Below are 23,068 nucleotides of genomic sequence, written 5' to 3' on the forward strand. Positions count from 1 at the left end.
CTCTCAAATTTGGTATTCCCTTTCAATTTCCTACTTCCAATACCAGTATACACAATTTCCAATATACTCAGCTAAGATTACAGAGATAGTGTAGGTACAACCACAGGAAGGTGATACAAGAACATCATCAATAATAGAAGCTACAGATACACATAGGACGTTGAAAGTAGTTACAACTGTGATATATCAATTGTTTCCATAACATGGAGTTCATTTCACTTAGCATCATCTTATGTGATCATAAGGGTATAGCTATTGGGCCTTGTGATGCTCTGCTATGACTTGCCTAAATCTGTACTAATTATTCCCAATAAGGGAGACCATAGAGTCCATGTTTCTTTGGGTCTGGCTCACTTCACTTAGTATAATTTTTTCCAAGTCCTTCCATTTCCTTACAAATGGGACAATGTCATTCTTTCTGATAGAGGCATAAAATTCCATTGTGTATATGTACCACATTTTCCTGATCCATTCGTCTACTGGGGGGCATCTGGGTTGGTTCCAGATTCTCGCTATGACAAATTGTGCTGCGATGAACATTGTTGTGCTGGTGGCATTACTGTGATTTTGTTTGTGGTCTTTTGGATAGATACCCAAATGTGGGGCTGCTGGGTCATAGGGGGGTTCTATATTTAGCCTTCTGAGGAATCTCCATACTGCTTGCCAGAGTGGCTGAACCAGTTTACATTCCCACCAACAATGAAGTAGGGTTCCCTTTTGGCCACATCCCCTCCAACAATTGTTATTGTTAGTTTTCTTGATATATGACATTCTTACTGGGGTGAGATGGAATCTCAATGTTGTTTTGATTTGCATTTCCTTTATGACCAGTGATGTAGAACACTTTTTCATATGTCTCTTGGCCATTCTCATTTCCTCATCAGAGAAGTCTCTTTGTAAGTCTTTAGTCCACTTGATGAGGGGGCTATTGGTTCTTTGCGGTTTTGTTTTGGAAGAAGGTAATTTTTTTAGTTCTGCATATATTTTAGAGATGAGGCCTTTGTCTGTTGAATGTCCGGTAAAGATCTTCTCCCAGTCTGTGGGCTTTCTGTTTATCTTGCGAGCTATGTCCTTTGCTGTGCAGAAGCTCTGCAGTTTGATGCAGTCCCATTTGTCCAACCTTTCTTTGATTTGTATCCTTTCTGGGTCTTTGTTAAGGAAGCTCCGTCCTGCGCCAAGAAGCCCAAGTGTTTCTCTTACTCCTTCCTTCAGTGTTTTCAGGGTGTCTGTTTTGATTTCGAGGTCTTTAATCCATTTGGAATTGATTTTGGTGCAGGGTGATATATAAGGATCTAGTTTTAGTTTGTTGCATGTGTTGAGCCAGTTTTGCCAGCACCACTTGTTAAAGAGGCTATCTTTCTTCAATACTATTGTTTTAGCAAAGATAATTATTTTTTAGATAAATACTAACACCACCAACCACCTGGATTTTTGTGACACACACGGATCAGATAACTGGGAACCATAAGGACACAGATGGCTTGCTTGCCTTCTGCTTGAAAACACACCCTGCCTATATGTCCAGGTCTATTGATAACATGATGAATTGAGGTAGTATTGACCATAGGAATGAAAATCAGGATGTCAGATAAAATGAACAGCCTTAATAATAAGAAGTTATAAAGATACCTCATAGTAGAATTTTAAAATTACATTTCCCCCCTTTGAGTAACCTGGACATTGATTCACATTAAGCAGGCTGTTTCAGAAATGTCTTCTGCTAGGGAGTAAAGTGACCTGAAAATGGAACCTTCAATTTTAGAAATACTGACGTGTTTAGAGAAAATTACATTGAATGGTAGCATGGTAATTCTAACGACAATGAGAAGCAGAGTATCACCAAGTATATTATGTGTTCATCATTCCCCCACACTTAAAATGGGTTGTTCTCATACGGTAAGACAGTATCTCACGTACAGCCTAAAATAAAATAGAAAATCCAGGCGATTATCTTAAGTAAGCTATGTTTTGGCATGTTCCAGAGATTGGCATGCAGATGAACATCCGTACACAGAACGGTTGATAGACCCCACAATCTCTCCCCTGTCTCTTAGTAGTCAGGCCACTGGCTCTTACCAAGGTTGTGGGGGAAGGGCACATGGAAGGGGCACGTCTGACAGAGGTTAGCTTTGAGTGGCGTTAGCCTAGGTTTCTGTCTAACATACTGGAAACAGGGCTTAGATTCAGGAAACCTGAGCCAGTTGCCAGTTGTTCACCCCTGAAATACTAGCTACTCAGGAGGCTGAGAGCTGAGAATCGCAGTCCAAAGCCAGCCCAGGCAGGAAAGTCCATGGTACTCTTTTTTGTCCTCTCTTTTTGTCAGGGGTGGGATTTGAACTCAGGGCCTGGGTGTTGTCCCTGACCTATTTTATGACCTACCACCTTGAGCCACAGCTCCACTTGTGGATTTTCTGGTTGTTAATTGGAAATAAAAGTCTCACGGATTTTCCTGCTCGCTTTGAACTATGATCCTCAGATCTCCACGTCCTGAGTAACCAGGATTACAGGTGTGAGCCCCCGGTGTGCAGCCCTGTCAGACTCAGCTCCAGTTAACAAATAAAAAGCTGGAATCAGACTATGACTCAAAGAGTCATAGCCTTGAGCAAAAGAGCTCAACAGTGGTACTCAGGCACTGAGTTCAAGCCCCAGAATCAACACACACACACACACACACACACACACACACACACACACACACGAAAGCTGTATACCAAATGATGACAATTTCCAAGAGCTTGGTGTATCAAGGACTCAGCACCGTGACACAATACTCTTTGCTTATATCCAGTCAAGAATTTGAAAGATTCCTTCTCAAAAGAAACTGAATAAGCTCAGAGTAAATCCCAAACAACAACAAGAACAAAACAATTTTTTTTAATTTTAATTTTTTTTCCCCTGCCCATCCCCTGACCGCCCCTCACCCTCCACCCGGACATTGAAACTGCTTTTCTCCTCTCACATTCCCCAGCCCCCCGGGACAGACGCCACCACCGCCTAAGCCTCCAACCCCTGCCTGCGTCTGGGATGCCCCCGCCCCGCCAACCCCAAGAACAGAACTCTTAAAATCCTAACATTTGGATGTTATGCAGCCTAATTATCAGATTTTTTTTTTTTGCCAAATTCCTGCCCAGTGGGGCGTACATTTGGACTGTACACACAGGGCCTTCTGCAGGGCTTGGAAGTCTGTTTCTTAAACATAAGCACATAATAAGGAGAAAGTAGACATTTGAGGAAAGCCTTGAGCTATGGAACAAATATGAAAAGAAAATCAGAAGAAAGTACACATTAGAGTGAACAGAAGAATGTTTTTTAAATCTTTTGCTTATGTCTTCAAAATGAAGAGCAACATCACATTTGTAAGAGGGAAAAAGAATAAGAAAGAGTTCTTAGGAATCAGTACTGTAGAAAATGTGAAAAACAAAGTTGAGGAGAGCTTCTGAAATGTCAAACAGATAGCAAATCAGGTAGTGAGTAGAGTGTCAGCGGTTTTTGCCCATAGTCCTAGCTACTCTGGAGGCTGAGATTGGAAGAGACAGCTTTAGGCCAGCCCATACAGGAAAGTCTATGAGACACTCACTTCCAATTAACCACACACACACACACACACACACACACACGCACGCACGCACGCACGCACGCGTGCTTCAAGTGGTAGAGTGCTAGTCTTGAACATAAAAGTTCATGGACAGTGCCTTTTGCTTGGGCCAGCCTCAGATCATTGTCCTCCTTTTCCTGCTTCCTCAGTACATAGGATTACAGACATGAGTCACTCTTGTTGGCTTGTTTATTGAAATGAGAGTTTTGCTAACATTTTGCTTAGGCCTCCTATCTCTGCCTCCCGAGTGGCTGGGAAAAATTGTTATATTAACCAATACTAACCTAAGTGTTAAAATGCTTTTAGCTTATCTTCTTCATTTCATGGAAGCCTAACATGTCTTCCTTTAACAAATGTTTGCTTACTGCCATATGTGCTCATTTATAAATATGTAGCCTAGACTACAGGTAGATGCGTATAATGGCGCTGTGGCTCAAGTGGTAGAGTGCTAGCCTTGAGCAAAAGAAGCTCAGGGACAGCGCCCAGCCATGAGTTCAAGCCCAGGACATGCAAAAAAGAACATTATTCACCTCTGCTAGTGTCATTAGAAAATTAGTTATCAAAATTGTAGACTGAAAGAATGAACTAAAGTCCAAACAGTAGTTTGGGTAGTTACTTTAAAATAATTTAAATGTTTCCTAGAGATTTTCTAATATAGTACACATAGAGAAAGGTGAACTTGGTGTGTATGTATTTAACATAGAAAAAATGGTGGAATATTTGGGGGGGTGCGTGTGTGCACGTGTGTGCTTGCACAGATGTGTGTATGTGTGTCTGTCTAATGTCTCATGCAGGGCAGTTCTTCCTGAAGTGTTTTTTGTACTTGTTCCTAAACTCTCCCACAATTGTCTTACCTGTCTTTCCTGTCGAGTGCCTATTAACTCCTCTCCTTGTTCATTCATTTATTTGGTAAATATTTGCTGGTTGCTTCCTGTGCACTCGGCACTGTTCACTTAGCTGTGGTTAGCTTTGGAGAGCATTTGTGTTTGGACCTATGAAAAGAGATTTTCTTTCTGAATCGAATCTTTTAGGCAATGTAATTAGAGTATATTACCAATGAAACAGTTAGGGGCCACCACTGAATTAAAATTTTGACAGATACTTATTTTTAGCCTCCATTCTCTGCCAGGTATATTAATCCAGATTTTCTGTGCTCTTGTTTCTTACAGGTATGCTGGGGCAATGGAAAGATTGCAGGCAGAGACTGAACTTATTAATAGGGTAAATAGTACTTACCTTGTGAGGCACAGGACCAAAGAGTCAGGAGAATATGCAATTAGCATTAAGTAAGTAGGACAAGTACTTTTACAGAAATAGATTTTCTGTTTTCATAATTGCATCGACCATCTGACATGTGTAACACTGAAGTTGAAAACCAAGGTTCTAATTGCAGCAGATATAATGCATCTATCCAGACAGTTCATTAATACCTGAAAATATCTGTTAGAAAAAACAGTAATAAGTGTTATAGGCTGCTAATTGGCACATTAGATATCTTTCATAACATTGAATTTTCTGGAGTTGATGTATGTGTAGTTCTAGTAAATTCTAAGAGTATAAAATAATAGATTTTGGTCTCATTTTTCTTCATTCTCAAACTTTACATATTAAGTAAATTAAGCATCATGATTAGTAAAAATCCAATCCCCCTCTCACTTCAAATATTGGTTGTGTCCTCCACTAATAAATATATTTTGTTAATTAGCTGTCACTGTTGTATTGGCATAAGTATATATTTTGTCTTCAGAATTAATTCATATGATGTTATTGGGGCATGCCCTCTGGTAATTATTGATTTCTACTGATTAAAAGCACATTTATATTCATAAGCAATTCACTGCCCACAGGTACAATAATGAAGCAAAGCACATCAAGATTTTAACAAGAGATGGCTTTTTTCACATTGCAGAAAATAGAAAATTTAAAAGTTTAATGGTAAGCATTGATTATTTTCAATCTATGATACCCAGTTTTTTGGCTTTTAGAAATGCCACTTTAATTCTAGTTCTTGGAAATTTTTCCCACTGAGAAGTTATTTAAAGAGAAACATAATTTTATTGCAGAATCATAAAAATTGTCACTTTGAGAAATCTATGTTTTAGATTGCTCAATTCCAATTTTTCATTATTACTAGATTTGTAAGTTTGAGAGAGTATTTTGTTTATATTATTTGTGATTCTTAGGCCAATTACAAATTGAAATATGAACATTTATTTATTTAGGTGGCTTTTGACTCGTGTTTTTGAATAGCATATGGAAAATAATATGGTCTTCTTTGTCTCTGTCTCCTTATTCAGTCATATGAAGGTACAAGTTATGATATAGCTATAATTAATGAAATGCCTTCTTAACATTTAGATTAATTTCATATAGAAGATGATATAAAGTCAAACTGAAAATTATTTTAACTGGTTCTCATTCATTACCTTGGACAATTAAATATTAATAGAGTATTATTTTTTATCACACATAGAAGTTGACATTTCATAGAAATTTGTGTGTATTTGTGTGTGTTTGTGTGCATGTGTGTGTGTGTGCAAATCAGTAATATGTTTGTAGTCATGAAGTCACACTCTTATTCTGGATTTTTCTCTCAGGGCTCGGGCACTACCCCCTGAACCATGCTTCTGTTTTCACCATTTTGGCAGTTAATTGGAGATAAGAAATCTCATGGGCTTTTCTGCTTGGACTGTCTTTGAAATGTGATCCTCAGATCTCAGTCTCCTGAGAAGCTAGGATTACAGTAGACTACTAGCACCCGGCTTCATAGGAATTTTTTATTTAAATGGGAACTGTGTTGTCATATTGTAGGAGTTCCATAATTAAAAAGTAATACGATTTAATAATTGTATTGTTATATAAGAATACTATAGATATGTCATATAAACTAAGATATGTGTGTATATATATACATAGATTTATCATTTTGTATGCATTGGTAAGAGTAGAACTTTACTTACTTTCTTAAAAATGTTTCCCAATCTGCTTTGCAATTGTATTTTCTTGAAGTAATGCAAAAATTGGATATATGACGCAAAAATGCGTATTGTATCGAAGCACTTTGAGTGACATTGGAAAGGACCATTTATTGATTGTACTGCCAGTCAAATCATGCCTACTGCATTGTACTGAAACACATCAGAAATCACATCACAGATGTCAGCAGGGAAGTTAAAACTGAGTGAGAGACCCTTACAAAAGAGGCCAGCTTGCATGCCTAAAACTTTAGCACTGCCTCAAGATGGAGATCAGGGCGTGAACAAAATTAAAGGCATTGTGAACTGAGAGAAAAGGAAATGAATCTCTATAGTCACAAATACCTCACTCTCAAATTCACGAGTTAGGGACAGACAGCCGGTGCGTGCCCTGGGTGGAAAATGTAGACTGTCAGATTGCTGCTTCAGATCCTCTTCCAGCTGGAGCTCACGTGGCTTCCCTGTGCAGAAGGATCCTTCTGGAAATGAAAACCTGGGAAGGAGTGGCAAGTGGATGCCGAGATGCTGAGTGACAGGCACAGCGGGGACAAGATGAAAGCACTCCCAGGGGAGCTGCACACATCACTGTGAGATGTGTGGTTGAGCTTTCCCCCGCAGAACCTCCCTGGACAGTAATGAGACTGCTCCACGTGTTAGAGCTAATGTGGCACTTTAAAAAAATGCTTCAGGGCCAGAGATGACGGCCAGCTTTCTAGGCTTTGAAAGTAGTAAAAGTGACTCCCATCAGAAAAGGCCAAGCAAGGAGGATGAAAGGAATGGCCACTGGAAAGGGCTGATGGATTCAGCTTTGGTTCGCCTTCGTTCAGCTCAAGGAAGTTCTTCAGCAGTGAAGGTTAGATGCAGAAAGTCAGTGGCACCACTGTGACCCCGTCTGGGAGACATAGATCCTTGAGTTCCTGTCTGCGTGTACAGCTGTGATTAAGCGTAAAAGCGGTAGAGACCCCAATTCAAACAATTTGCACTGGAGAGCATTAAAAGCATCTTCATTGACCATCTGGAAAGCACATTAGAATCCCTGGTCTCAGGGGTCAAGTAAGCTCCATTTAACTGGGTGTAAGTGAAGTCTCAGAAATGCCCTATTAAAGGTATTTGTAGAGGATCTTTTGTAGAGAAGCATATATCAGAGTGGATTCAAGGGAGGTGATTAAATGGTCATTTCTTTGCACAACTACTTAAAGATGATAAAGTTTGGAGGGGGGGGGAAAGAATTAACAGCAATACTGCTGTGAAACTAAAATGAAAATATAAGCACAAAAATGTAATTGAAAAAAGGAAGGTAGGAAGGAAGCACGGATAGACAGATGGATTAACAAAAGGCTATAAAAGCCAGGCACTGGTGGCTCACACCTGTAATCCTAGCTACTCAATAGGCTAAGATCTGAGGATCATGGTTCAAAGCCAGCCAGGGCAGGAAAGTCCATGAGGCTCTTATTTCCAATTAACCACTAGTAAACCAGAAGTGGCGCTGTGGCTTAAAGTGGTAGAGTGCTAGCCTTGAGCAAAAGAGCTCAGGGACAGCACCAGGCCCAGAGTTCAAGATGCATGACCACCCCCAATGACAACAAGAAAGAGGCTGTAATAACCCTCAGTACCAGTGAAGTCCTCGTGTTTTGTTTAGGAGATAACTAGGAAGACTGATGGAGAGGCCGCTGAACAAATATGTTCTCCCTTCTTTCTCTGTTCATTTATTGAGCAAATTTATAGAGCCTTGTCTAAAAGATTCAATCCCTCTATTTTTAGAATATGCAGAAAGGACTCTACTGGTCTAATAAAGCTTACACCTGAGTAAATCTATGTGAACTGCACAGTCGTACAGCCCCTTGGATCTAAGCTGGGAATTATCATGCCATATGGTCAGAGAGGGAGTTTCATAACCAGCCACTTTGGAAGCAAAGGGAAGGTTAGGATGTGCAAGGCATCTTCAAATCAGCTCGTACACCCTTTGAGAGATAGCGCTTCTCAGGACCGCATCACATCGCTGTTTCCATTGCAAGGAAGGGGCAGCTGTATCTGACTTCCTTTTTACAAGTAGTTGGGAATCCCACCCTCGTAGGAAACTTCCCTCCTTCTTCTTGGGAATCAGAGTAGTTTCCTGGGATAACATTTTATCTGCAAAGAATATAAACTCCAAGCCAAGTCTGGAGCTTATTTTAAAATTAGCCAAGTTTCTGCAGAAGAAGATTGGCCTCAGGTATTTGGGACCAAACCTTTTTCCTCTTGGGTTTCAATAGCTTGGTTAATCAGAATCTTTGTTTTTCTTAGTCATTAAATGCAAATCCTCAATGAATTTCTGATTCCAGGTTACAAGGAATTAATTTTGTTCATTTCCATGTGTGCCACAGAACCTGTATCCAAATGCCCCTTGTATGCCTCCTCCATCACCTGTTTCCTTGGTAATTGCACCGACTGGCTGGCTGGCACTCATTATTTTTCACAGACTTGAATTGTTGACACTACGGTGTCAGCATGAGATAAGAGGAGCTGAGTGATTTCTTTTGTTTAGAGTCCTCTTATTTCCTTGTTGTACCTGAAGGTCAATGACTGTTGAAGCAGGGGGTGGATTAGACTAAAATACTGGAAGCATAAAGCTATAAATTGGAAAGAAACCATGGTGGCCCTACTTTAATTCTACTCAGAAACAAGTTAGGAAGACTTAGCCTTGTTAATACTGGAGGAAAAATGGAACTAAAATATCTTTCCTGCTTAGTGAAGTGTTAAAGAATATTTGGCAGTTTAATAATCTGCATAACCCCATGCCTTGGGAAAGTCAGTTTTAAAATTCTGGGAGGAGGCCTGGGAAGCAGGGGACTTATAATCCTAGCTTAGGAGACTAAGGCTTGAGGATTGCAGTTAGAAGCAAGCCTAGGTAGGAAAGTCTGTGAGATTCTTATCTCCAGTTAACCACCATACAGCCAGAAGCAGAGACTGTGCCCAGGCCCTGTGTTCAAACCCCAGGACTGACACAAAGAAAACAAATTGGAGGTGGAGATGAATTTTAAATGATCATCAGATCCCCTCTCACTATAATAATTCTATAGTTTCCAGCCAGCTTCACGGGATAATTGTAATTCTTAACAAAATTCACAGAGTTTAGATTAGCTTCAATAAAACCCAGCTGAAGTTCAAAGCTATTATTAACTCCCCTTTCAGAATTATTGTCATATTGCAAAAAATAATGTATTTTACTCAAATTTATGTGTCAAAATGGAAAGAACAACTCTTAGATAGCATTTCTATCAGAAACACAATGCAGATATATGCACAATTCTTCTAATATACCAAACTTATTTTTGTTTTGTCTTAAACAAAAATCATTAGTGTTAATACTGATTGCTGAGCACAGCTTAACTTCTAACCGAAGCCTTTGCAAGTATGTTAAAATTGCCGTAATACAAATGCCATATTCTGATGGTTAAAACCATTTGTTCTATATAAAGTTTGATCTGGCATTTTGTTTCTTTTCCTCTTTGCTTTCAACATTTCTTAGTTTCATCAAGGAATCTTATCATCTGGGCCCAAGGAAGGAATCAAGGAAGCTGTGTTTTTAAAGGAAATTATGAAACGTGTGAGCAGCTTAAGTCTTCAGACCAAGAAGTTCCTGACAAATCATAGACACTTACCAAACAAATAATACTTCCCTTTACCTCCTTTTTTATGCTTGTATTTGCCACTTACTCTTTGCTGCTCAATTGGTATAGCTAAAAGCAGTGTCTTTAGAGACCAACTCCACTAGTGGGACTTCGTGCCTCACTGAGATTCAGATGTTAGTGGGGATGAGACCCACCCCATAAGGTTCTTGACTTGAGATTGTGGAAAGCAGCAGGAGGGCTGGTGACTTGGGATCCCAGTGGCTGCCACGATTACTCGTGTGCATCGGGCACCGTTTGCGCTGCTCTTGTGCGCACATGAGTGTGTTTGTTTGTGGGCTTGAAGTCAGGGCTTTGCCCATGCACTTGACTTTTTCTGCTAAAGACTAGTCTCTAACGACTTGAATCATACCTCTACGTTTGACTTTTAGATTCTGGTTAACTGAAGGTAAGAGTCTTTGAGCTTTGTCTGCCCCCCCGCTGGCTCTGAATCTTGATCCTCAGATCTCAGCCTCCTGAGTAGCTGGGATCATAGGGGTGAACCATCTCTGCCACGCTCTGTGTGTGTGTGTGTGTGTGTGTGTGTGTGTGTGTTGTTGTTGTTGTTGTTTATAGGTGTGGAAATTGAAGAAGCCTCTGTTTTATCCCTGTAGGGATTTAGGCAAACCGTACTGATTTTAGTTTATAAAGGTGAGTTGAGGGTTGTTTTGTTTTTTTTGGTTGTTGTTGTTTGTTTGTTTGTTTTTACTTCATCACCTCTGTGTTTCAGCCTAATATTGTTCCCTCATTCCCGGCTCTTGAAATTTAATTTGATGTTCAATCTAAGCCAAGCTGTCTCCCATCCTGAAACTTCCTGTCCTCCTCCCCTTGAGCACACCAAAGGAAATCCTCTCTCCTGCCTTTGCCTTGCCCTCTCTGATGTAATTTCTACAGCCCGGGAACATTCTCTTCACACGCTTTGTGACCCATGGCTCTCCCTCTCAGTCCAGTGCAGTCCACGACATATCTGAGTTTAGTTGCAAGTAATGAATCATTGATGATTCTCTTTTCCTTTTTTTGGATTTTTTCCCCATTGATTTGCCTTAGGAACTTTGAACTTAAACACTGAATGAAAATCTTGAGTTGTTTTACTGTGGTTTCTTTTGCAAAGAAACAAGTTGCTTTTCCACTATTTATTTAGAAGGTACTATAATAGAAAAACTGAATAATTAGGTTAAAATGATTTTGCTTCTATTTTCATTTCAAATATTTATAAGAAGCTTTTATTTCTGTAGTACCCATCTATAATAAGATCCATTTCTTCGCTATGAATTATTACTCAATTTTAGTTTACACCTTAGGGGTTCAGATTTCTGCAGAATCTGGAAAAATATGTGAAAAAGAATTTCCTCAAGTTTGAGTTTACAAGATGGTGGGATGCTCATGACATGAAATTTGGAAGTATTGAAGCAAATTTGTTTATAAGCAAACACTGGAAAGAACGCTATTACTGATCTCTGGAGACCAGGGGATAGGCAGAGCACTATCTTTTCTTCGTCAACTAGAAGTGTTGGGTAGCATCTGTGCTTTACCAGTTTTTGTTTACCATGGAGAAATACATTCAGTGTCAAGTTTGGTATTCTGCCACATTGAATGAAAATGCAGGAAAGTAGAAATTGCTATCTATTAAACAGCCAGCTGTTCCTTTTACTTATTTTTTTTGTTTAGAAAGGCAAGTATTTCATGCATAACAACAATAATTACTACTCTGAAATTGAGGCTTAGTATGGCTTCTTTTCATTTGCCACATCTGATTGAAGACTAATAAGATGTTCTGTATTAACGAAGAACAATAGAGGGTTACTCATGAGAGAAATGTCCAGTCACAGGAACAACTGCCAGGTAGGTATCCTGAACATTGAGAAAATGGGAAGAGCTTCACATTTCCTTGCTCTCATATCTGCAAAGTTAAGCATTAAAACCATCATCCTTAGTAATTATGCATTGAGGAGTTTATACGTTTGAGCACGAAAGTATCTTTATGGAAAATTATCTTGGTTTCCTTTTATCTTTGTAAAGGAACTTGTGGAGTACTACAAGCATCATTCTCTTAAAGAAGGCTTCAGAACCTTAGATACGACGCTCCAGTTTCCATACAAGGAGCCGGAACAGGCAGCCGGACAGAGGGGTAATCGATCAGCCAACAGCTGTGAGTACCGTAATTGAGAAAACTTATTTTCTGTCACTTCAGGGTTGGAGGCAAAATAACATTTAACATTTTCATTTGAAACTTTGAAATGTAACCAATTAATATGCTAATGCACAGAGCAAGGACAGTTTTGTGGCACCAAGCAGAATCAGAGGTACCAACAGGTTTATGAACGTGTCTATTTATAGGAATTTGTTCCAAACTTTAAAAATTATGTTTGCCTTTCAGTATCCATCAGACATCTAAAAGGTACTTTAATACGTTAAATTGTATATTGTTCAATGACTTTTATGTCAGCCAAGCTCTTTTAAATTTGCATAATACTTTTTACATAGTAGTATTTAACCAAGCTCTCCTGTTAGCTTAGAACCCTTATTCAATGTCTACTTTCAGAATTTGGGAAATGATTAATTTTTTCAGGTGACATTATTTCTAAAACTGTGTATTTACCAGTTCCTATTTTTTTTCAAAAGCAAATACTAAAAGAGAAACAGGTGATGCTCAGAGTTCCAATGACATCAGTAAATTTTCATGTACTTTAATACAAGTAAATATACAAGTAACTTGTCACATCATTGCTTTTTTTAGTTTGAGAAGCTCTGTAGTCACTCACTGATCAGTGATATAAACCCAAGGCTGTGCAGTCAAAATAGTAACTTTACGTTGAACATTTCAGTTCCTTAAAATTTTATGTATCTGCATTTTTAGCCCATTATTACCCAGTTATCTAAGATTCTCATGGAGACCAGTTTTATTTTCTCATTAAAAACAGCTTTTTTTTCTGTAAAAAGTAGTGATCCTATATGCTTGTGAAATTGGATGCCATTGATATTAATTTGGGAACATCAAGGCCCAGGTTTGCGTTTCTCATTCTGAAAAACAAAATGAACCAGCAAAAATAAAGATAGAAATTGGGGGTGCGGATCTAGTGGTAGAACATCAGCCTGGAGCAGAAAATAGTTTTAACTTTTAATTTACTACCTTAGATATTTCAGTTCTTAACCTACTCCTTCTGAATGTATATATTGAACTTTTCTTCCCAGGTTGGCCTCAAACCTTGACCATTCCAATCTCATCTTTCTAAGTAGCTAGACTTACAAGTGTGATCTATTGGCACCCAATTTTCTACAAACCATCAAATGCAAACAAGCCCTTCGGTGGCAAAAGTGGGAAGGTTATAAATTCGGTATAGAAAGATTGTGTGAGGTATCTTTATGTGCCTTACCTCTGAATCATAGCTTTTGATATCCTCCTAAATACCACCTAAACATAACTTTCACCAAGGAGTGTGTAATCATGGGAAGCAGGTTTGAACACAGTATTGAAATCTCATTACTTCTCCACAGCCATATAAAATGCAGAGCAAATAAGGCAAAGCCCCAAATATCCTGGGTTCCGCATAGAGGTTGAGAACTCAACTCTTGAAATGGCTGCCTATTATTCTTTTTTATTTTCCCCTGGTACTGGGGCTTGTATCAGGGCTCTCACACAGAGTTTTTCTGTCACAACTGATACCCTATCTTGTTAACCAAGCCTCAACTTCTGCCTTTTATATTCGTTATTTGGAAATAAGAGTCTCTTGAGTTTGTCTGCATAGACTGGCTTCAAACCCGGATTCTCAGATCTCAGCCTCCTGTTCTTATTATTTATTATTCTTATTTTTTAATCACAGTCATCTTGGAAAAGAAACATCAGCATTTCAGAGGCTGCTTAATTCTGGACTTGTCTAGGTTAGAATATTCTAACCGTTAACAGTTTAATCTGTAAAATTATGGTTATGGAAGAATTATTTTATGCAAATGCAAAATAATGTAGAAAATACTATTAGAATTAAACAAGTACAGAGTGTTGAGCAAGGAAGATAGCATTTCTATGTTAGGAGTTCATTGTTGGCTTTCTCTGGACCATTCCCAGGGTGATTGGTTTTGTTTTTTTTTCCTTTGCCTTTGGAATGACTCAGTATTTCCAAAAACAAAGACAGACAGACAGACAGACAGACAGACAGACATACTGGTAGGCAAAAAGAGAAGAAAAGAGGAAAGAGCACAAAAGGAGGATTTACCGGTAGCAACAAGCTGTTTTATTTCCCATTAAGCTGCAATGACTTGGTAGAAGGTGTTCTGTGGATTTCTACCAGAACCTGTAAGATTCTTGTAATTGAGTTAGAATCTCATAATTTTCCAACGTTGTCCTAGCAAATCTGCATTTGAATGCTTTAGGTGAACCTGTAGAGCTTTAGATATTTGAAGAACACTCAGTTGACTTTTGCCTTCTTTGCTTTCCAGTGAGCACCTGATTATTCTCAGGTCCGCGTCTGAGTAGCTGTCTGACCAAACACAAGTCACTTGGCTGGTTTGGGCCTCAGTTATCTAGCTGGTGTGATGAATGAGATTACAGATTTAATTATCTTCTTTGAAAAGTAACAGGCCAGGTTTCATTCTTTGCATGCATGAGAGAAGGAAGCAAAGTAGAATGCCAGCAGACCATTACCTTAGTGAAAGTTGCATGATTAACTACTTTAAGACTGATGTAAACAGACATTAAGCATTTTTGAAAGCTTAAATTCAGGAGAATAAATTGGACAAAAGAATAGAGTTGCATAATTCTCAGAAATTTGGTTGTCATGATATTTATAATACCCAACTATTTTCCAGTGGAACTTATTAATCATAGAAAGGAAAATAGCAGCACCATAGCCAAGTGCCCAGAGTTAATAACCAGGCAGCAATAACACAAGTGATACCAGGTACGTCCTATCAGATCACTCTGAAAAGGGCAGAGCCCCACTCTGGGGCTACTCCTGCTTCTTGAGTGCACAATCTACATGCAATCACCAGGAATCATCAAGCAAATGGAAATTGAATGTTATCCAGTAAATAATCAGCCTGCATTCTTTTAAAATGTCAAGGTCATTCCAGACAGACTGAGGAAGTGTTTCCCATTGAAGGGCACGAAAGAGATAGAACAAACAGCACCTGAGGCCAATGCAGTTTTCCAGGTATACCTACAGGAACATCTGTCTGAAAATAAATATAAATACTTACATATCTAAATATTTAGACCAAGAGAAGTGAAGGATCTTGTCTGATATTCAACAATGTGCAAGTTAATAGGCTATGCTATTTTTCAGATCCAGTTTCCAATAGACTATTCCACAAACATGCAACCTTGCCAGAACTACCCTGGAAAGTTTCCTTTGTCAAAACAAGGAACAAATCAGAATCCCTGCTGGAAGGACATAGTCCCCGACTGGGAAGTGATGGTTCACCTAGGGTTTCCTTGGCGTGCGTGTCTCATCGCCCAGTCCTGTGTCACAGCATTGAAGGCTCATGTGATGAGCCTTGGAAGCATCCGGTAGGCGTGAAGTATGGAAGCGTGGGTTGTGTGAGATGGCTTAGCTCATGTAATCACTACGGCTGCTCCCGCCCCCACCTCCACAAATACCACACCTTTGCCCAGTGTGAACTGCAACACCAACCTCGCTAGGCCATTCTTGATGTGTTCCTAAAGCCCTTCTTCATTCTCCTTTCCCCTGGGGCTTTGGTTTCCTACTCCTATTTCCTGCCTTCGGCCTAGCCTGCCCGGTATATACATCATTGGGTGGACTAAGTTATAGCATTGCTGACAGCTTTACATTCTTTTCTGTCAACATGTCTGTGATGTCCCTAGAATATTTTGCTCTTAGCACCCAATCAGCTAGGCTGGGCACATCATTACGCTGGCCTCCCCTCCCCCTTTCTTTTTTATTGACTGACATCAAGAGCTTTACAGGCTAGTATAAGGCATTTTTATCTCGAGTCTTAGAGCTTTTAAAATTAGTAACCACTCTCTGGGATCCCTTCAGAATATGACTTACAAGTTCTATAGACTTAGATAACCATATTCAGAGCTACGGTTTTAATATTTCATAGCTCAAAAAAAGCAGCACTTGGGTTCTTCGTATTTCTTGTCATTCATATTGACCATTCTCAGAAACTGTATTTCAAATTAAAAACTGGTCATCATGCAGTTCGTATGGATAATGTTCCCTAGCTGTCCAAAGTATCCTGTCATGGTAGCCCTAGTGTAAGAACTTATTTTTCTAGGCTGCCTTGCCTAGGAAACACATTTATGTTTATGTGAATTGAAGAATTCGCATTTTTCTTCCTGAGAACTCAAACCAGGCTTCTAGCTCTATGGGTCAGTACAGGGCTCTGATTTCCCCACCTGATGTATTCCACTGATAGCCTACTTCCCCTACTGAACTCTAAATCTGCATAAGGTATCAATTATTTATCCTCAAAGTCTCTTCTGTATGGTTGGCATTGAGGAATTGACTGCAAACTCAGCTGGGGCTTTTCTTTCACTTGCTCATATTTTCATTCATTGTTGTGTCCATTCAGTATTTATATACTTAGAGCAAGTGTTGACTAGCATTAAGTATTACAAGGTACAGAAAAATCTTTCAACAATAGGTAGGGATTCTAGGAATTCTGTTGGCTAGATGCCTCAAACTCCCTAGCCTTGGCAAAGGTTTTTAAAGGAGTTCCTTTTATAACATTTCTGAAAGGTCGTCAGCAGTCTTTGAGCACTGAGCTTGTTTTTGTGTCTAACTACCATACAAAAGTGATGTCTGAGTAACACTTAGGGAAGCGAGGGGAGAAATAGCTAGTCTAAAAGAAAGTAGATATGACATGAATGTTGTCACCAAAACCAAGTCCTAGCAGGGGAGGAATAATGAGTTCCCAGAGGCAAAGGAAGGCAGAGCCCTCAAAATCCTCAAGGACTTAGCTTTTTCTTTGGAAGAAATGGAAACTGTGATTTAGGGATTTCACCAAAGGAGACACATGGTCTTAACTTTAAGATTTAATGGGAATAAAGGACAAGTTAGACACAGGAAGGCAAAGTTAGGAGGCTCAATCGTCATTGCAGGTGGAGACGGTAGTGGCTCAGAGCAACTTGTAGCCATAGGACTGATGGACTTTGGAGGTGACACACACAGAGATATTGGGGCTTCTCAGATGTGAGATAAAGCAGTAAGAGAAAATGCAGAAGTGACCCTAAGACTTTGAAATGGGACAAATAGAAGATCAGAGGGTTTGGTTTTGTTCTTAAGCTTTGCTCTTGTGCAGTGGAGCCTGCCCCATCATGAATAAAATCCAGAATGAATTATTTCCACATCACTATATAATTTCTGTATGTGAATGCTCTTGCACTAATTTGCAAGCTCTCTGAAGTCAGAGGTTCTATTTGTTATATCTCCTCTAGTATCTTAGTACAGTCCTGCTACCTTAGTTATTTGATAAATGTCTGCCAATTATTTTTTTAAGAATATAGACTTGGAATAGGGTTCACATTTTTACAACTATATAACTATAAATAATCTGAAATCTCAAGGCAATGTCAATTGATCTAATTTTCCATTCCAATAGAACTTACACTTGCTTTCTTTTCTTGCTAGTGATTTTATATGTGTGTACTATGCATCATTGAATACCAAGCAGCTACTTATTTTTTTCTAGCAATCCAAGACATAATTTTTCTTTATAACATCTTTAAATTTCTTGTTCATGGACATTTGTCCACTTACAAGATGTCAGCACTCAATTAAGTGAACCTAATCAGAATTATGTCTAGTTTTTGCCCCCACTGGTAATACATGAAACATACAACAACCACTAAGTAAGATTGTAGTTGGTTTTATTTGAGAGGCAGAGGAACAATATTTAATACTAAATCTGTGAATGTTGTTGGGAATCTAAAGGGAAGATATGTCTGAGTCTAAAATAAAGCCAGGGTAAGGATCACAAACTTAAATTAAGCATTCATTAAATTCTCAGCATGTTCTCTGCTGTTAGGCCATCTGTAGACAATCTAGGCAAAAAGAACCTCCTGAGGATTGCTCATCAAAGCATCTCCTATTGGAGACTGAGTCTATAGGAAGACCTCTAGGCCAATACTCAGAGGCAAACTCAAGTTTCCCTGTGTTAGTAATACAGTTGGTCCAGTTGCCTGATATTCTTGCTAACATTAATGATTGTGAATATACACCTACTGGTCACAACTGAAAGCTGAGTGCTAGACACTATTGGAAGTACCAGAGAATCATTGACAAGCACTTAGGGTAAAGTTCTCTGATACACGTAATGAATAATGGTTAGTTCAGAAACAGATGATTTTGATAGCCAGAACTTTTCAGAAGAGTGTTATTAATTGAGCTTGACCTCTACTGGGTGGGTACACATTTGAAAAGTATTTTATTTAGTTATAAACATTAATAGACTGATCAAGGTTGAATGTAATACTTTAAAACAGCTCTTATTCTTGACCTGTTATTCTTTTTTTGTTTGTCCTTAAAGAAAAAAAATACTTCTTTGTTTTGAGGCATTATCTTCCCAGTCAAGTCTCAAAACTGAAGAATACCCACAGATGACTTGCCAATCTGGCGACACGGATACTCATTTATTTAACAGATAACTTCTGTTTCCACTAGAGAATATTAGTATTCACTTAACCTTGGAAGAGTTGATAAATAACATTTGACTGTCCTCTTGTTAGTTCTTCCTTGAAAATAATAAGCCATTTAATTATGAACCATGAAAGTTAGCCCCAGAGACACAGATGTCAACCACATGTAAAATAACCAGAACTGGCCTCATTGTCTCTCCAAGATTCTTCTTCATTTGTGCTAATATAGAATTGAAAATGTTTGAAGGAGGAGGAGAAATTGGGTCTTTCCTTAACTAAAGCATGAAGTTTACAAATGATCACCTCACTAAAAAAAGGTTCAATATTGACTTAGTATTGTCTGCATGGATATTGATATGAAGGAGAGATTGGTCTCTGAGGAAGAGTCCAAAACACATGGTATACTAGGAGGGGAGCCACTAGATGAATACAAGGGAGTGAATAAAGGACCCAAGGCACAATTAAGACCTCAATATTCCTATTAATGATGCTTATACGATGTGGTAAGAGGACCTTGATGAAGAATCCTTGCACCTGCGTATGTGTGCAGACGGTAGGAATGTAGTCTATCTAACAGGTGAAACCATTCTGGTACCTTATTCTCCTGTTACTTACATCTCAATTTAAATCCATACTTTCCTAGAGAAATGTTTCATCATTTTTAATCTTGTCTCGTTAGGGGCTAGGCATTCAAATACTGTTTTTCCAGCTCAAAGGAATTACAGACACAACAACAGTTAAAATTGACATAGACAAAGAGTGGCAACAATAAGCCCGGCTACAATGCCTAGAAGAAAAGAAAGCATCACCGCCAACCCCTCACATATTTTGCCAAGCACTGCACACCAGAAGGCAGGGGATACTGACTACCCTTTACTCCTGGGAAGCTTCCTCAGACATACAGGATACCTAATGCTGGGAGGCATACAGTATTTAATAGCTGCTCGGCATCTCAGAAAAATTTGTTATTATAGGAATATCACGGATAGAGTATGGCTCTCGGGAAGCTTGGGGAATAGAACTTGAACATATATCTTTTTTTTTTTGCATTTTTGTCAGCCTTTGTTGGAAGTCTTACTGAGCAGTTAAGTGAGCAAAAGATGAGCTAGTGCAATACGAACAAGAGACATAAGGAACTTGTCAAGTTAAATACCCTGCTGAGATGCTCCTTGTTCATTCAGCAACTTGAGTTGCTTAGCACTGGGCCCAATCCTGGGGGAGAGGCAGAAGCAACATAAGAACTGGTCACAGCCTTCCAGAACACATGCATTTATTAACCAGCAGCGCCTGGAAGTGCCTAATGTAGAGCTAGGCAAAGACCATGCAAAAGGGAACCAGTGCTGTCTAGATTCATCCAGAAGGTACGTGGAAGGGGCCGGAGCTGGGCTTTTGAGTCTAGGACTAGGAGGTTTAGGGAGGCAGAGCCTGTGGCCAGAAATATTCCAGAATTAAGCAGAAGTTCAGGGTAGGAATTTTAGCTGAGGGCCTCAAGGGGATTAGGAAACTGGTCTAGCAAATCCTGCAAGAGTTGGTAGAAAGACAGGAGAAACCACATTAATAAATTGTCAACAAATTCAGGTCCAGACTTGACATGTTCCTAAGTCAGTAACGAGGCTGCATATCCAGGAGGGAGTATTTAGAACAAAATGGAAAGGATGATGAAATGCCACCAGTTGGGGAGCTGTTGTCTGAAATTAGAAATGATATAAGAAGCCTGGGTTGAGATGGTGGGGCTACAATTTAGTGAAGAATTAACTTTATGTTACGATGAAGCCATTCGACATAGAGAGGGGCTGCCTGGGGAGATCTGGCCATATACAATAAACATGGCGAGGTGGTTGGGAAGGATTCACGGTCTGGGGACAGGGCTCAGTGGCAGAGCTCTTGCCTAGCATCCTGGCTTACCCAAGTTCCTGGTTCAATCCTTAGCCCTATCAGAAAATAAGAACACCAGGCGCCAGTGACTCATGCCTGTAATCCTAGCTACTCAGGAGGCAGAAATCTGAAAATTGCAGTTCAAAGCTAGCCAGGACAGGAAAGTCAGTGGGACTCTTATCTCCAACAAATTACACAAAAAAAGACAGAAGTGACACTCTGTCTGAAGTGGTAGAATGCTAGCCTTGAGCAAAAGAAGCTCAGTGACAATGTCTAGGCACAGAGTTCAAGCACCAGGGCAGACAAAAATAAAATCAAATAAAAAGTTAGGAAGCAGGGAGGAGAGAGAAGAAATAATAATAGGGTAATCATTTGAAAATTTAAAAACAAACAACAAGAAAATAAAATAGCCAGATAACTGGTGTTCATGTCTATATTCCTAGCTGCTCAAGAAGCTGAGATCAGAAGATCACAGTTCAAAGGCAACTCGTGCAGGAGAGTCCCTGAGACTCTTATCCCAATTAATCACCAAAAAAGCCAGAAGTGGAACTGTGGCTCAAGCAGTAAAGTACTAACCTTGTGTCAAAAAAGCCTAGAAGCTCAGGGACAGCACCTGGGTTCTGAGTTCAAGCCCAAGGACCAGCACCAAAACAAAATAAATTCAAGAACAACAAGTGAGAATGTGAGCTAAATTACAAACAGAAAGACAATCAGCTTGGCTCCAGACCAGTTAAATTGGAGATACTGTGGGTCATACAAGTGTCATGAAAACGCTGAATTTACAGGCGAGGAGCTGAGGCTTACCCAAAAGTCTCTTCTACTAACCCGGAATGAATTGAGTAAAGCTGGTAGGAGGGCCAAAGCCCACCATGAACACTAGCTGACGGTTTAGTTGAAATTACACTTTTGATCAGATTTAAGGAGGCTTAAATCCTATCTACTTGACATGAATATAAATAATTATCAGGCACTTAAGGTTTGACACTCCTGTGTCACACTCAGTGTGTGACTAAAACAGATTTCAGCCCTTTGGTGACTCATTACCTACATTATTTAGGAATGTTATATATTGTAAGATTATAGGAAGGTAATCTATTTAATTTACCTATTGGTGAGCTTATTTAAATAGTAATTAATTGTGTTTCCATTCTTTTCTCATTTTTTCCTTGTAGAGATAACTTATCTCATTACATTTTAGGCTCTTGGCTTATATTATTTTCATGAGTAATTTTAGAGAGATATAATATTTTATTTCTGTATGAATAAAATAGTCCTCAAGAAAGAACCAAAGATAGACACTTAGCAAACAGTGCAAGGAAAGATTACTGTAACGGGTAGAATGAGAGCTAATTTAATTTTTCATACACGTGGGATGTGAATCTTAACCCCTGATTTTCCACCATTAGTGGAATGGGGTGTGTCCTGTTAATTTTATTACAAGTGGGAGCCTCTCCTCTCGGTAGGTAGGGATAGCATGACCTCAAGAAAGAAAAATATGTATGAATTCTACTGAGTAGGAGATAATAAATTGGGCATATTAAACAGTTAGTTGGGATGGCATGTTCTGATACATTTTTGAGGCTTTTTTTTGTTTGTTTTTGTCAGTCCTGCAGCTTGAACTCAAGGCCTGGGCACTGTCCCTGACTTCTTTTTGCTCAAAGCTAGTACTCTACCACTTGAGCCACAGCACGACTTCTGGCTTTTTCTACATATGTGGTGCTGAGGAATCGAACCCAGGGCTTCATGCATGCAAGGCGAGCACTCTACCACTGGGCCACATTCCCAGCCCCTTTGAGGATTTGTGTTTTTTTGTTTGTTTGTTTTTTTAAGTTGCAGAACGAGCAATAAGAACTTTGATCATCAACAGGGCATACGTTAGGGCAGATGCAAGAAAGACAGGTGAGGCCATTCATTAGAAGCACTCGCCATAAGTGTTTCCATGTGTAGACTGAGCTCCAAGATCCATAATTCCAAATACAACTGAACTCACAAGTCTCTTACCAGTCTGGTCTGATTGGCTGGAGTCTGGCAATCGCCTAAGTGGGTCACTGCTATTCCTAGAACTCCTTTGTGACAAGAGTTCTAGCACTTGGAAGAGTTCTGTGGGTCTCAGAAGCAGACTGTGGAAAGAGTATGTAAACTCCCAATTTACTTAGCTCATTTTGACTTCATCTTTGACTGTAAAAAGTTTTCCTATAGGTTTTTAGATTGGCTTCAGATATAAGTGACAGACCTCCCTCCCAACTATTGGTTTAAGTAGGATAGATGGTCCATGTCTCTCTCCTATAAAAATATATAGTAATCAGCCCAGGCCGGTGGGAAGGGCAAGTGATCTCTATCTGATAAAAGCTTTACTAACTCTGGTTTGTTCGAGCTTATG

The 23,068-nt window shown here is 39.3% G+C and overlaps 1 protein-coding gene and 1 long non-coding RNA gene across 3 annotated transcripts in view; one reads left to right on the plus strand and one right to left on the minus strand.

Annotated features, from left to right (window-relative positions):
* The window catches only part of Vav3 (vav guanine nucleotide exchange factor 3), a 328,577-nt gene that overhangs the window by 298,870 nt on the left and 6,639 nt on the right, over positions 1–23,068 (plus strand). For both annotated transcript variants that reach the window (XM_048363568.1, XM_048363566.1), the window contains exons 23-25: positions 4,765–4,881; positions 5,443–5,530; positions 12,237–12,366. In XM_048363568.1, the coding sequence (XP_048219525.1) occupies positions 4,765–4,881; positions 5,443–5,530; positions 12,237–12,366 (335 nt within the window). The remainder of the gene's footprint in view (positions 1–4,764; positions 4,882–5,442; positions 5,531–12,236; positions 12,367–23,068) is intronic.
* On the minus strand, positions 7,201–20,635 carry LOC125364119. The gene is made up of 4 exons (XR_007213415.1): positions 20,424–20,635; positions 19,210–19,217; positions 16,587–16,593; positions 7,201–7,211 (listed from the first exon to the last, which is right to left on the minus strand). It is a non-coding gene; the product is annotated as an uncharacterized LOC125364119 (long non-coding RNA).

This window comes from Perognathus longimembris, chromosome 15 (genome assembly GCF_023159225.1).
Source record: "Perognathus longimembris pacificus isolate PPM17 chromosome 15, ASM2315922v1, whole genome shotgun sequence".
Lineage (NCBI taxonomy): Eukaryota > Metazoa > Chordata > Mammalia > Rodentia > Heteromyidae > Perognathus > Perognathus longimembris.